Here is a 14,317-nt window from a genome sequence, read left to right on the forward strand (position 1 = left end):
AAACTGAGGACACAACTTTAATAGGCAGATTTTTATGGAAAATATTGTTTGATGTTCACTTCATGCATTGTTTTTTATATTTATACCCTTTAATTTTTATTTGATATATAATGTTTTCACAATTGTAGTAGAGCTTTTTTTTTTTTTTTTAGAGTTTTTTGGGATGGTTAATATTGTGACCTCTTGCTGAGGACAAGTGCAATAACATGGACCTTCTAACCACAGACCATACATTTAAACAAATTTTCCCCCAAAAGATAAAAAAGTTTATTCTAAAAATCAGATAGGTATATACACAATTCCTTTAGATTTAACGTTGTAAGTATGTCAATCATGATGAATTTCTAAATCTTTGCTATAAATTAGACTTTTCTATGTGGGACATGTTTTGTCCCGACTCTCAAGAATCAGTGATATATATATATATATATATATATATATATATATATATATATATTCTTATTTTAGTTTTTAGCTGAATTATATTTTAAGAGATAGTTCACCCAAAAATTAAAATATTGCCACCATTTACTCAACCTTAAGTTGTTCCAAACCTGTATGAGTTTCTTTCTTCTGTTGAATAATTTAAAGAATGTTTGTAACCACACAGTTGACGGCACAGACTGACTTCCATAGTAGGAAAAAAAAAATACTATAAATGTCAATGGGTGGCATAATTCAATCTGGTCTGGTTACCAACATTCTTTAAAATGTCTTTTGTGTTCAACAGAAGAAAGAAACTCATACAGGTTTGGAACAGCATGATGGTGAGTAAATGACAGAATTTTCATTTTTAGGTGAACTATCACTTTTAAATCCACAGTTAAAAAGTGAACAACTGATAAAAAGTTGTGTAAATGCATGATGTTTTTTTATGTCATTGATTAATCGGGTTAGATACTGTTAATGTGGTGTACACAAAGCAGGTATCATGTGCATTTACATGAGCAGAAACATTTTTGAAAGCTAGGGTGGAAAATGAGTCTGAACATTCTACTAGATAATTTTTTTTTTATTAATACATTTTAAAAATCATTTTGAGCAAAATGTAGGCGATAAAAGTAGGCGATAGGATGATGACAAACTATTGTATACCATTTGTGCCATTTCTCAATCTACTATAACTAAAGGTATAACAACTTTTTATGATTAATAAATGGGAAAATTCTCAGTGTGTTTTCAATAATGAATGAGCAATTTGTGCTTTAGTCATCATAGTACTGAGTGATAAAGCTGCAGAAACAATGAGGCAAATGCTTGATGGTGCTAATGCATGAATACCGCAGTTATCAATCCATCAACATACATAAGAACAAACATGTTTCACTGACGTACCTCTCATATGTTAATACTGTATACAAAGCCATTACACCATTTATCACCTGGTGTTTATCCTAAGACCAAATTACTCTTACAATGAATACACTATCAATGCATCACATTTAGGACATTATTTTAAAAATATATTAAAATTTTAAAGTATTGTAATGTCAATTTAAAGCTTTTGTCTATTCATTTCAAATCAAATAGAAGTCATAATTAAAAATGATGCAAATCATGTGATTTGAATTACAAAATGAACACCTACAATCCCATTCCAAAATAAGGCTCAAAAAGGAAGTAGGAAGTACTTTGTGTAACAGGAGTATTAACCAAATGCAAATACCCTCTGGGTTGTGAACAAAGGGCTTGAAGGTATTTTACAGGAGGATGTTAAACCTGTTGTAAACCGAGATGATGTATAGAAAGTAAAGGTGTTTGCTGTTTTACAAGGAAAAGAAGTGGATGCTGAAGTGTAAAGTGTGAGATTTACCGTGGGGTCCGTCCACAGCGAGCACTTCTTGCAGTGTCGGCAGGGGGCACCGGGCGAGCGAGCGTGCTGGCAGAAGTGGTTGTAGCCGTTAATAGGGTCTCGGCAGAGGTAGCACATGAAGGCGCCGCAGCGACACGACATTCGGTTGCAGCCCTCTGACTTCACCAGACCTGTGGTACACTTGTGGCACTTCCTGACACGGGCAGCGGTCATCTTTTCCTCGCTGGCCATAAAACAAATGACATTGGTGTTCAGAATAATCAATTCTAAATCAGAATGGAGTGCTATAAGCTCAGTGTAAAAAAATAAATAAAAGTATATATCAAAACACTTTACAACAAGCTCCCATTGGTAAAGTTAGTTAACGCATTAAATAACACTAACAATGAGCAATACATTTGTTGCAGTATTTGTGTATGTTTGTTAAGTACAACTGCTCATTGTTAGTTCATGTTACCTCAGGTTTATTAAATAATGTAATAAAATAACTTTTGATTTGAATAATGCACAAGTAAAATGTTAAAATGAACATTAACTAAGATTATTAATACTAATTACAGAGCCCTACACATAACATGTATGAAAAAAATATGTATATCGTGGCCACAAATTAAACTAATCGTTCTGAAGAATTACTAATTTACAATTTAGTAAATCTTGGCCATGGTTTACTAATTCGTTCCCTCGTTTTACTAAATCGTGCTTACAAAACAATAATTATTATATTGTGAGAATGATTTACTTAAAACGAGGGATTTATTATATTGTGCCAACGATTAACTTAAAATGAGGGAACGACTTATACTGTGCAAACAATTTACTTAAAATTAGAGAATTATTATATGGTGCGCATGATTTACATAAAACAAGGGAATTAATTATTATATTGTGCAAACCATTTACTGAAACTAGGGAACACATTTTTTGTTTGTGGCAATGACATATTTTTATGCAGGGCTCCATGAATAATGTTTTAAAAATTTTTTCATTGTTAGTACATGTTAACTAATGTAGTTTACTAATGTTAACGATTGGAACCTTATTATAAAGCATTGTTAAGAAAGGTAATATAAATGTACTAGTTTTTCCATATAATAAAATAAAAAGTGTTAAATTGAAAATGTACTCTTAATTCTTTCCCCATCAGATTAAAAAAATAATAATAATAGTGGGGAACGCGTGATCTCATAAATGATGGACAATTCATTTATTTGGTAAAGCATCATTAGCTTAGCAACATGCTAACATCAAACTATTTTGTGCTTCACATGAATAGCTGTTTGTATTGCTGCTTATGAGGAGCATTACAAATGGTAGCTTAATGCGTAATTTCATTTCAGTTAGGGATGCTGCCTAAGTAGAAAGCTGTTGTTCACTAGCTACATATAGACAGCAAGCATACTGGTATTGAAGCTTACAAATTAGAGATTATCTCAATGTATCATATTGACGTGAAAACAATCAGCCATTGTGACACCATATGTAATTCATTCTCTCAGTTAGTTTTTTATTTTATTATCTGCCTCTATAAATGTAGGCAAAAGAAAAGGGTCGGGGTAAACAGGATACACAGTCTTTGATCCATGTGTATGACCCATCCAATGACAGGAAGGAAAGCAGGCGATCACATCCTGTCCAGTTTAGAGACTGACCAACAGTGATAGGCTGCCTCAGTTTACACAGACACTCGCGCTCCAGTACACTTCCTCATGAATGCCTGCTGTGCACAGGGGCAGCTCTGGATGATGTGTATTTGCAAACATAACACTCAAGGGAATCCGTCAAACACAGCGAGTGTTTTAGTGTGCCATGAGAAAGGCCTGGGGAAACGACGGCTGACTCAGCATCAGGCTAATGCTAATGATCTCCCAGGTGGTTCACTACACTACCGAGTGCCCTCAACAGTGCATGGATGCATTATTAACAAGCTTTCTCTATATGCCAAAGGTTTTCAGTCGGACACTTACAAGGCCACCCGTAGCCGGATCTCGTCCCTCTCCATCACCTGCTCGCAGGTCTTTCCTGCATGCTCCTTCCACACCACATGGCACTTCCTGCAACTCTCCTGAGGAAGGGAACACAAACAAGCATCTGTGTTATTGATCACAATTGAAATGCAGAGTGGAACAGAAACACCTGGACTACACTTCATTCATCCAGTGGGGGAAAAAGGGCTAAGTTTCTGTTGCTCGGTCACATCTGTTTGTGCATACGGAAGGAACCAGTGTTCCCTGCATTGTTTCAGAGGTGCATATTGCTTCCTAGTCCTGCATAATCTGCTAGTATTGTGGGTATGACCCTTCTGACCAAAACACATCTTAATACCAGGTGTAAACTGGGCCTTTGACATTTGGGTCCCTTGATATGGCACACATTCCTTTTTAAATGCAAGCAAGTCTATGGGATTTTCAGCCATTTTGACTGCACACCAGCTAGAATGGTAGGTCTGATGGCTCAGAAACCCACATCTCAACAGAATAAACATTAAAAGATTAGTCACAGGTATAAGTAACACTTAAGGTTAGAGGTTTATAACACATCCCTAATCATAAGTATGTGCAATAGCTTGCTTTAGCAAACAATACAAATAAAGGAGTATCCTGGGCCTAGAATATGACTGTGTACATTTAAAAGCCATAGAACGGTTGATTAAAATAACTAAGTAATCTAAAAACTCTCAATCAGAGCCGTTTTCGTTGTTAACCTGACAGAAAGCAGCTACCGCAGACTGAGGGTGCACAGACCCCTGCCCTCCACTTTAGATGCGATTCAGTCGTCAACTGTCTGGTTGCCTAGGAACAACATTTTCATCTGTTCCACTTTAGCCATGCCTGCCCACAATGCTTTGCCTTTCAGCTGACTGGAAAGGACATCTGAGTGCAACATGCAGCGAAACATTCAGAGCGTGAAGACCATGTAAACGCCTACGCATTTCACAGGCACAGACATGGCTATTACAAAGCATTAGGAGGCAGTGGACACATCTGAAATTGCTATGGTCCATCACATTTGACAACCCAGTATGGAATACAAATATGGAATAAAAATTCCAAAATGTCATGCCTTATTAGAAAAATATTAGTTGTTTCTTGCAGCTGCTTTACTGGATCCAGCCCCTTCCTCCTCAGTCTGTAAACCAACCAGAGAAAGAGATCCACTGATGGACAGAGAGCCAACTCTAATCCCATAACCTAGTGTTGCCTGGTAACAAATACCATTAGCATAAATAATTAAAGATAAAGCTGAATATTAATGACAGTGACAGATGATAAATGACAACTTAGTGTGATGCAGAAAACCTTTGAAAGAAAACAATTGCTCCTGTCCCCCAGGCGTCATCTTAAGTGGGAAATATATCTATATGAGGAGCTACACTAGCAAAGTGGATAGCAAAGTCTTCCTCAGAAATATAGTAATGAAATCTAGCCTCAGGCTGCATGTTGTTAAAAAAAAAACACATAAATCATCATTCAACAGTATTGTTGTGAAAAAGCTGTATCAGAAACTACGGTGGAAATGGTGAACGATGCAGACATCAGGCCAGACAATAGCCATGACGTGTGACGCATGAAGACATGTGACCTATAGTACTACAGTATTGCACTGCCCCCTAGTGGAGCGCAACAGCACAGCATGGGAGGGTCAACACCATTCAACAGATTATTTTAGAAAACCCAGAGTTTGAGATATCATTCTCAAATTTGAAATAGAACATGTTTAGACTTGTGGCTTTAGCGGCATTGGGTTTCTAGACGGCAACAAGATTTGATTCAATTCCTGTGTGAAGCTTGGCGAATAAAGCTCAATCTGATTCAAAAAGCAGAAAAATGCTGGGAGATAAAGCTCAATCTGATTCTGATTATTTTCTAAAACCTTTACAACACATTGTAAGCCATGATTCTTTATCATTCTAATTCATTCTGACTTGATAACAAACGGCTGTGTGAGACCACAATTTTTAACTGTAACTGGCCCTTTATTTCCTTATTTAAAAAAAATCTGTAATTCTCAAAGTTTTACTTTTACAAAAGTTAAATGCATCATATTTTAAATCTCCTAAATTATCTTTAACTATCGATTCATGTGATTGTCACTGAATTGCATGTACACACACACAGAAAAGAAGTTAACAGGAAGTGACTGCAACTCTTCAGTTGAGGTGACTCTCGCAGTCAGAAGTGCGAACACACACCGGTACCTTCGTTTATATATGCGACTAAAAATACAGCGGTGACATCACACTGACATCACTTTAAACAGTGCTTCCTGGTACAAAGTATACCTTGCAAGGCCAGGCTGACACTTCCTGATCAGCAGGGTGGAGTCAGCTTCAGATTCACACAGTTATGCAACGGCTATTATCTCTGTTGGCAAATACTGCAGATTCCTTCAAAGCGATTGTGTAATTTATGGAGTTTATGAGCAGCCAAAGACATTTATAGCCTCATTAACATTATTCCTTCATGATTTGTTAGCTGTCATCCAACCCTTTTTATCAAAAATTTCAACAGAAATGAACCAAAAAAAAAAGTCCTTGCAGGAAAAGACATCGGGCAGGCTGGCTAGTGTGTGCCATGAATCAACAGTTCACAGGGTGATATATCTGAGCAGAAAAAAAATGTGACTTTGAAGATGGAATTTATCACTAAAGTACTGTTGCAGATGAACCACAGGAACCTTTTACCCACACAGGATGCATGTAGCTTTCGCCTGCGCCCGTATAAGGGTCTATTTTGTGTAATAAAGATAGACGGGTGACATCTAGCACAGCGATCAAAGTACCACAACAAACTGGAAAAACAGCATCTGCGACAAGAGGAAAACGGCTTTAACGGCAAGTCTTTATCTCAGAAAAACAAGCCTAGGGTGACAATTGTGGTCATGCCGCACATTCTTGTAACATAAATCTGATTCACCAAAACGCACAACCCTCCATTTCCTGTTAATCGTTGTGTGTATAGCTCTCATTTAAGCTGAAACCGTATAACCCGAAACCACAGCTCTAGGTAGTCACGCTAGTTTTATCTTGGCTAAACATGTTTTTGTGTAAACAGTCCATTCATCTGGTGGACTCAAATTTCATATCACACCCACATCCCCTCAGACGAGAAGCCACAAGCCCTTTTTATTTAGGTCTAGTTGACAAGGCATCAAAATAGTATTTGCTTTTCTTTGCTGTGGATGAGTATTGTAACCAATCACAAATATGCCAGTTATGCATATGAATGCATTGACCAATCAGAACCATCTAAATCAGACTATAGGCCTATCAGTAACAACATCTTGTTCTAATAAGCGACTGAGTAACACTTCCATTATACAGTAATCAACAAGGTATAAACATGGTGAAAATATGAGATTTATACTCCAGTCTAGACAATTTCATTGATTATAAGTCAAGCACAGAGTTCAACAGATCCCTTACTTTCTTCTGCAGAACACAAGAGATGGTATTTTGAAAATATCTTTTATCTTCCACAGAAGAAAGTGCATGCAGTTTTGGAAGAGCATGAAGGTGAGAAAAAGATGGCAGCATTTTAAATTGCGGTAACTATCCCTTTGAAATCCTTCTACAATTAAGAATATTTAGAGGGGGGTGTTCCAATACGATAAGCTGTATCAAATGTTTGGGTAACACTTTACAATAAGGTTTAGTTTGTAGTTAATGTATTAACTAAAATTAACAAAGAGCAATGCATTTGTGACATTATTTATTCATCTTTGTTAATGTTAGTTAATAAAAATACTGTTGTTCATTGTTTGTTCATGCAGTGCATCAACTAATATATTAACAAGTATAACTTTTTATTTGAATAATGTATTAGTAGATGTTAAAATTAACATTAAGATAATTAAATGCTGTAGAAGGATTGTTCATGAACAACTTTGTCCAATCATTGCATTTAGTTCAAATGCAATGATACTATAGAATGTCCTTCCTGCCAGTCCACATATGTATTTCTATACCTCCGCGCACCCTGCTTGCGCGGACATCACACGTCATCAGCGCGCTCCGTAATGCAGAGTTGTAGACAAATAGTCACTGAGCACCGCAAACAAATAGCAGTTTTTACAGTTTAGCAGCTTATGCTGCATTCACACCATGTCCGAGCCTAAGTCCAAGCTCTGTAAGTGGTTTACGTTCATTATTATTGTCATGTGCTTTGAGACATGAGGTAATATAACGCCATCTCTCATCTCGAGACGCTTTGCAGACTCTGCTGTGTGCATGCATGTTTTGAAGGAGGCATGGCTTTGGAGACGGTCTGAAGGGAGGGTGGGATCTAATGCTTTCAAAGCTAGCTTGCTATAGCTAGCCTCTCTGAAATCGCCTACCCTACCTTTAAAGGTGGTACTGTACATGTACGTTTGATTTCAGAAAAATAAAATGGTGTTCAAAAAATATCCCTTTAAAGGGCTTGTCGCAGCTGGCTGCAGGACATTGAGTTTGCGTCCAATTTTGGGACACAAATTGTCACATGAAATTATGTATTTAGTGTTTATGATGAGATGGGAACATCAATTATTACATGTAAAAAATTATTATATAGGATAAAAGCATTTTATTGTAAATTCTAATCATCTTAAATGGCTACATCAAAGCAAATAAATAACATTTCAATTGTCATAATCATGCAGCTAACAAGACCTATTCCAGTGCATGCGTGGCTAGTTCTCCAAAGTAAAACAGCATAAGCTAGTTACAGAGTGCGAACTGTTGCGACATCTGTTGAGGCACTCTGTGAATAAGCTCAGTGCTTCTCTCCTGAACAGGCGTGCAGCAACAGCAGGCCTTATAAGGCAGAAGAGGAGATTTGCTGAGCATCTGATTGGGGGGCTGCTTGTTCTGGAGAAGCACAGGCCTGGATGAGCCTCAGGGACACAGCGACACACCCACAGCGTGTGCTAACACACACACAACCATCCCTAAGCCACGGCTACATGTCATAAAACTAGAACACAAAAGTGTTTTTAATGAAACGCTCATAATTTGAGGGTTTGGCTCATGGTAAGTACAATGAGGCAGGGCTGAACAAACATAGCTTCCTATAAACTCAACTAGTATGCAGCATGTCTGAACTGGATCTGTCGGATGGAATGAAATCCAGAGTAGAATATTTACTGTATACACTACCGTTCAAAAGTTTGGGTCAGTAAGATTATAAAAAAGAAGAAGAAAAAAAGAAATGAATACTTGTGTTCAGCAAGTAAATTCATTAAATAGCTCAAAAGTGAGAGAGCCAAGACATCTAGATTGCTATTTCAGATAAATGCTGTTCTTTTAAATTTCCTATTCATCAAAAAATGTATCATGGTTTAAAAAATTTTATAAATCAACAACGGTTTATTTTTTTATCAATCAATTAATACTGTCTTGGTGAGCATAACAGACTTAAGATATTAACAAATTTGACCAATCTCAAACTTTTGAACATGTTGGATTGAAAGGTACAGTGAAAATATTTTATAATATTTACTAAAACTCTTGAACTCTTGCGCAAAATCATGAATTCTAGAAAACATGCTGCAGCTGCTACAATCTATCCAAGCAAAACTGAGAACATGGATACATGGAAAATAAAGTGCAAGCAAAAGTCATATTGAGCCAGAGAGAAGGGAATGTTGGCAGATCATTATGTGAAAGCCACAACTAACCAATCACAGTGAGAAAAATGCTTTTTTTGAAATGTGCAAACCTGAGAAAAAAAAAAAAAAAAGTAAAATCGGGGTCAAATATAAACTGTACCACATTTCAAATTTGAAGGATCTGGGTGTAGCCAATGAATGTCCTGGATTCACTACGAGGGGTGGAGCCACAGAGGTACCGGAGAGGGAAAAGTGTGTCAGTTATACAACGGAGTCATCTTCACAGACGGAAAAGAGACAAAAGAGAGGGGCAGAGGAGAGGACGTCTCCTCACAACGTCACAAACAAATGGAACATCAGAAGTGAAAGTGACAGGAGGGGAAAACTTGTGTGCTGAAACACGAGCAGTCGAGCACTGAAGTCATTAATGGGGCAGAGTTTTTCACATCCGACTGATCCAATACCATGGACATATGTGGGTTAGACAGCTGCAAAAACATCTCCATACACAATGATTAGAGCAGGCACATAACCTCAATATTCAGAGTACAGGTACATCAATAGGGCTTTTTAAAATGGAAAAAATATAACTCACCAGTGGCTGGTAATGTTATAAGGAACTGTAATATTAACAATTAAGTCGAAAAGGCCTGTGTGGTCACATTTACAATGCTCGCCATATTTTCACAGGTGAAATCCAGTCATTTCAATAGAAATCCATGTGTGAATTTCATGCAAGGGTGAAATATTTCCCCATGCAGATTTTGCGGGTTCAAGTTGGTCATGTGAATTCGCCGCATTGACCAACAGAAAGATGCTTGGTTTGAGAGTGATGCTCAGCTATGTGAGCTGAGCATCATATTTCACATGCCTTTACACATCGCTACACTACAAACAAGACCTTTTTGCCCTTAAATTTTCGCTAATGAAGCTGCACCTTAAGAATGAGAGTCTGAGCCTCAATGATGCAAGATGGTTTTTGTTTTTTTAGTTGACGGTTTCACATCAACTTTTACTTCGGTGGAAAATTTACCAACAGAAGTTTCTATTTCTTCAGAAATGTAATCTGCTGCCACATGGAATTCTGAAGAAAACACAATAGAAAAATTATAATGCCAAAAAAGTAATATTTAACATATACGATTTCTAATTATAGAACGCAAATTTGTAACACTATTTATATACATTTTACCTAGTGGTCTATGACATAGACCACTGTGCTCTATTAAGTGCAGTGTCTTATTAAGGTTTTTCTGACAGTTTGTGGCAGTTTTATCAAGAGACTAGCTTGCATTCAAAGGTGATGGTTCATAGATCAACCCTCTGAAACCTACATCATTTCAGGTACCAAAACCCAGATGTTTAACCACTAAGCCACAACACTGCCTATATGCTCACTAGAATACACAATTTATCAGGCAGGTGTCATTTTATAGAGACTATCTCTCCAACAAATTTGTTCCAGAGAAGCATGGCTTTGGAAAAGTTCTCATGATGCTGGCCAAGTCAAGGACTGCCGTGCAAGAGAGCCCAGTTCTCCATCTCGATAGGAATGCCACGCTGAGAGCCAGAAAGAGGAAGTGAAAGTGGGTCACAATCAGTATGAAATCATACCACACAACTGTTCTCGATTTCCCCCTCCAGTCCTGTGACTCCACCAGGAGGAAGATGTATAGGAGGTAGGAGGTCTTAGGCACACTTAATCTATCGGTGGTACCGAGAGGAAGGCCAAAGTCATGGGCGTTCGAGAGTGGCTTCCCCTGCCCCCCTCTCCCGTCCTGCTGTGAGCTGCTGCAGAAGTGAGGCAGGGTTAAGCGTGTAATCAGTGCAATGTGTGCAACAACAAAACTGCACTGCCATTATAGAACAAGAGCGCCACCAAGAGGACAGCTGGTATACTACAGGAAACAAAAGTACCATGTTGCATATACCTGATGGTGGGCTATTCAAGTCTTTTCAAGGGAAACGCCTACCATCATCATGCCTTTTACTAAGACGGTCAATGTTATAACATTGATCTCAATGCATGTTTAAGGTTATTGTGCCTAAAACCCCACTTTATCATACGTCTATCATTACGTCCAAGAGCATAGTAATATTTTGTTTATGTTGTTATTCATGTGAGGAGTGTTACTGGAATCTGTGTGCCTCTTTCTTTCCCGGTGCTTGCTTCCCTAATAGATTAACAGCGATTACCTGTTTTCAATCGCCTACGTGAGCGCTGTCCATGCACTGATTGGAGCGTGCTCGAGGATTTGGGGACAGAGAGAGTATTGGGGAAGGCGAGAGACAATGCAGCATTTGAGTTTTCCACCCTACAGTCCCAGACTAGTTAGGGCTCCTTGCTGTGGATTTACAGTGCGTCACAATGTGAACAAAAAAAACATGAAATTTGATTTTATGGTGACTAAGCATCCTGCCTAAAAAAGCTAAAGGGGTCATGACATGTCATGATCTTGTCATGATCTTGTCATGATCTTTTGACATGCAAGAGGTCTTTTTACCATTAAAACATCCAGCAAGCTTTATAGCTTACAATGTACTCATTAAAAACAAAGCATTTATTTAGCAGGATATTGCAGGATCTGTGACATCACACCGGGCAAATACATTTGCACATGCCTACCTCCAGATCAAAGACATCGACAAACAGTTACACATCATCGCACCATACTGGCCCACTGGCTGACATATGCCTACACTGGATGCGAGCGTCTCGTCGCATCAAAAGCAAATAGAACCCATTATAATCACTGATGCGGTCTACACTGGATTCAGATGTGTGTTCAGCTTCTGACATACTCCATGTGCTTGAGTCTGTCGACAACAGGACAAATGGAAGAGTGAATGAACGTTTGCTTTGTTTAAACAGCTTGTTTGCATCTCTATACAGACTTAAGAAGGATTCCAGTATTGGAAACAAGTGGATTATTTTAATGGCGTCCTGGATCACGTTGGAGGATTTTATGTTTGTTCGGAACATTTTGTTTTGTAAATGAGGCACAGTGTAATGGAGTGTTCGCAAAGAAATATTGGTTGGAAGATAAAGCAGCCAACTGTATTGAATCTGACAGCAGCTGCATCAAACTGTAAGTAAATTATTCCATAATGCGTTGTCCGTAAATGAGTTTCATATGGATAGTGTTTTAAAAACACGCTTAACCCCCAACTAATCTGTTTTTGATATTCATCTTAAAGCAACTGCACCATTCAAAAGCTTGTGGTCATTCAAATATGTTTTTGAAGGAAGTCTCTTATGCTCACCAAGGCTGCATTTATACATAAAAAATACAGTAATATGGTGAAATATTATTATAATTCTAAATTTCTGTTTTCCATTATAATATATATTTTTAAAAGTATTCCTGTAATGGCAGAGCTAAATTTTTAGCATCATTACTCCAGTCTTCAGTGTCACATGTGCTGCAGTGTAACTGTCACTTTTGATACATTTAGCTGAAAAGTCAATTAATTTATTAATAAAATTATCAGTACTTTACTGACCCCAAACTTTACAAATTTGCATGTATTTTCCATGATTTAAGTTTAGATTTCAGTCATTTTAATGACATTTCCAGGCCTGGAAAGAATCAATGATAAAAAAAAAAAAATGATATTCCCTGAGATTTTCCATGAAAAATCAGAACAATTTCATGGTGGACACTGGACATCTTTTATGTTCCATGAAAATTTTACAAAAGCACTAATTCTATAACCAAGCCAATAACATAGTGATAAACAGCATCATTTAGCATATACGTAGTTCACCAACATGAAGAAACATGAATCAGTGAATTATTTTTATAGAATCAGTTAATTTCCCATTAACCCAATTCGTTAGAATGAAAATACAAAGCTGAACTACTATTATACGGTTGAAAAATCTAGTTAAGTTAGTCCTTAACTGCTTGTAACAAACACGTGATAATATCTAGTTTGTTTTTTGAAATCTTGGTTATCAACGCTACGCACAACAGGCTGGTGTTTTGCGATTCATTTCCTGAAGGCATAATCCACTTTTTCAAGGTTATGTTTTCTGAAACGTCATGAGACAGTGATATACGGGAATACTGATTCATCTAGTTGTTCTGAACTTCTCAACCCTTGTTGAGTTCAGTTCTGTTTGGGGTTCAGAGTGCTGAACATTTATAGCAGACATGATGAATGCCTGTCTCTGTTCCTCCCCTGCCCTGACCTGACTAATTCCACCCTCCGGGGGCTCAGAAGTACAAGTGGAAAGAAGGGAGAGAGAATTGAACCAGCTCATGACCATATTTTTATAAAGAGATCACTGCAAAGAGAGATGCATAACACTCAAACACTTGTGTATCCAGGCACACAGACTAACCTTTCTGCAGCGAGGGTTTGGGCAACTGAATAGAGAAATGCCTTTATCCAAAAGTGCTGGGAAGTTACAAAACGGACACCTTAAAAACAAAAAGTGAGCAGAATAATGTTGTCAGGAATTAAAACAATGAATCATTTAAATCTGAAATTCTCAATCAAAGCTATCACACGGCCTGTCAAATTAGTTTTTCCGAAAACATATGACTACTTCTCTGTCCTTTTTGGAGCCTGACAGCTTTAATTACGATTCACTTTCCTTGTACGAAAATGAGCAGCCTGGACATTCTACAAAACATCTCCTTTTGTCTTTCACGTATACAGAAAAGATGAGAGTAAGTAAAGAGTTTAACTCACCTGACCAGTTCGTCAGCACAGGTGGCTGCTATGGCCTCCTCAGCCTGTCGCTCGTAATATTTGCACAGAATGTTTTCAGGTAAAACTTTCTCCAGCTCACTGGAAGGGAAGGAACAGGTGCAGTTCCCATCCATACAGCTCAACTCCGACTGCAAACAGACATGAAGAACCATTTTTACTTTATGCATAGCCAAAATACACTAACTGTAAACTGTT

At 37.6% G+C, this 14,317-nt stretch overlaps 1 protein-coding gene across 1 annotated transcript in view; it reads right to left on the bottom strand.

Annotated features, from left to right (window-relative positions):
* Positions 1 to 14,317, bottom strand: part of rnf216 (ring finger protein 216) — a 32,468-nt gene that overhangs the window by 4,743 nt on the left and 13,408 nt on the right. The window contains exons 12-15 of the mRNA XM_079625759.1: positions 14,102 to 14,250; positions 13,749 to 13,827; positions 3,781 to 3,878; positions 1,814 to 2,036 (exon numbers count right to left, since the gene is read on the bottom strand). Of these exons, the coding sequence (XP_079481885.1) occupies positions 1,814 to 2,036; positions 3,781 to 3,878; positions 13,749 to 13,827; positions 14,102 to 14,250 (549 nt within the window). The remainder of the gene's footprint in view (positions 1 to 1,813; positions 2,037 to 3,780; positions 3,879 to 13,748; positions 13,828 to 14,101; positions 14,251 to 14,317) is intronic.

The sequence above is a fragment of the Phoxinus phoxinus genome (assembly GCF_949152265.1).
Source record: "Phoxinus phoxinus genome assembly, chromosome: 1".
NCBI lineage: Eukaryota > Metazoa > Chordata > Actinopteri > Cypriniformes > Leuciscidae > Phoxinus > Phoxinus phoxinus.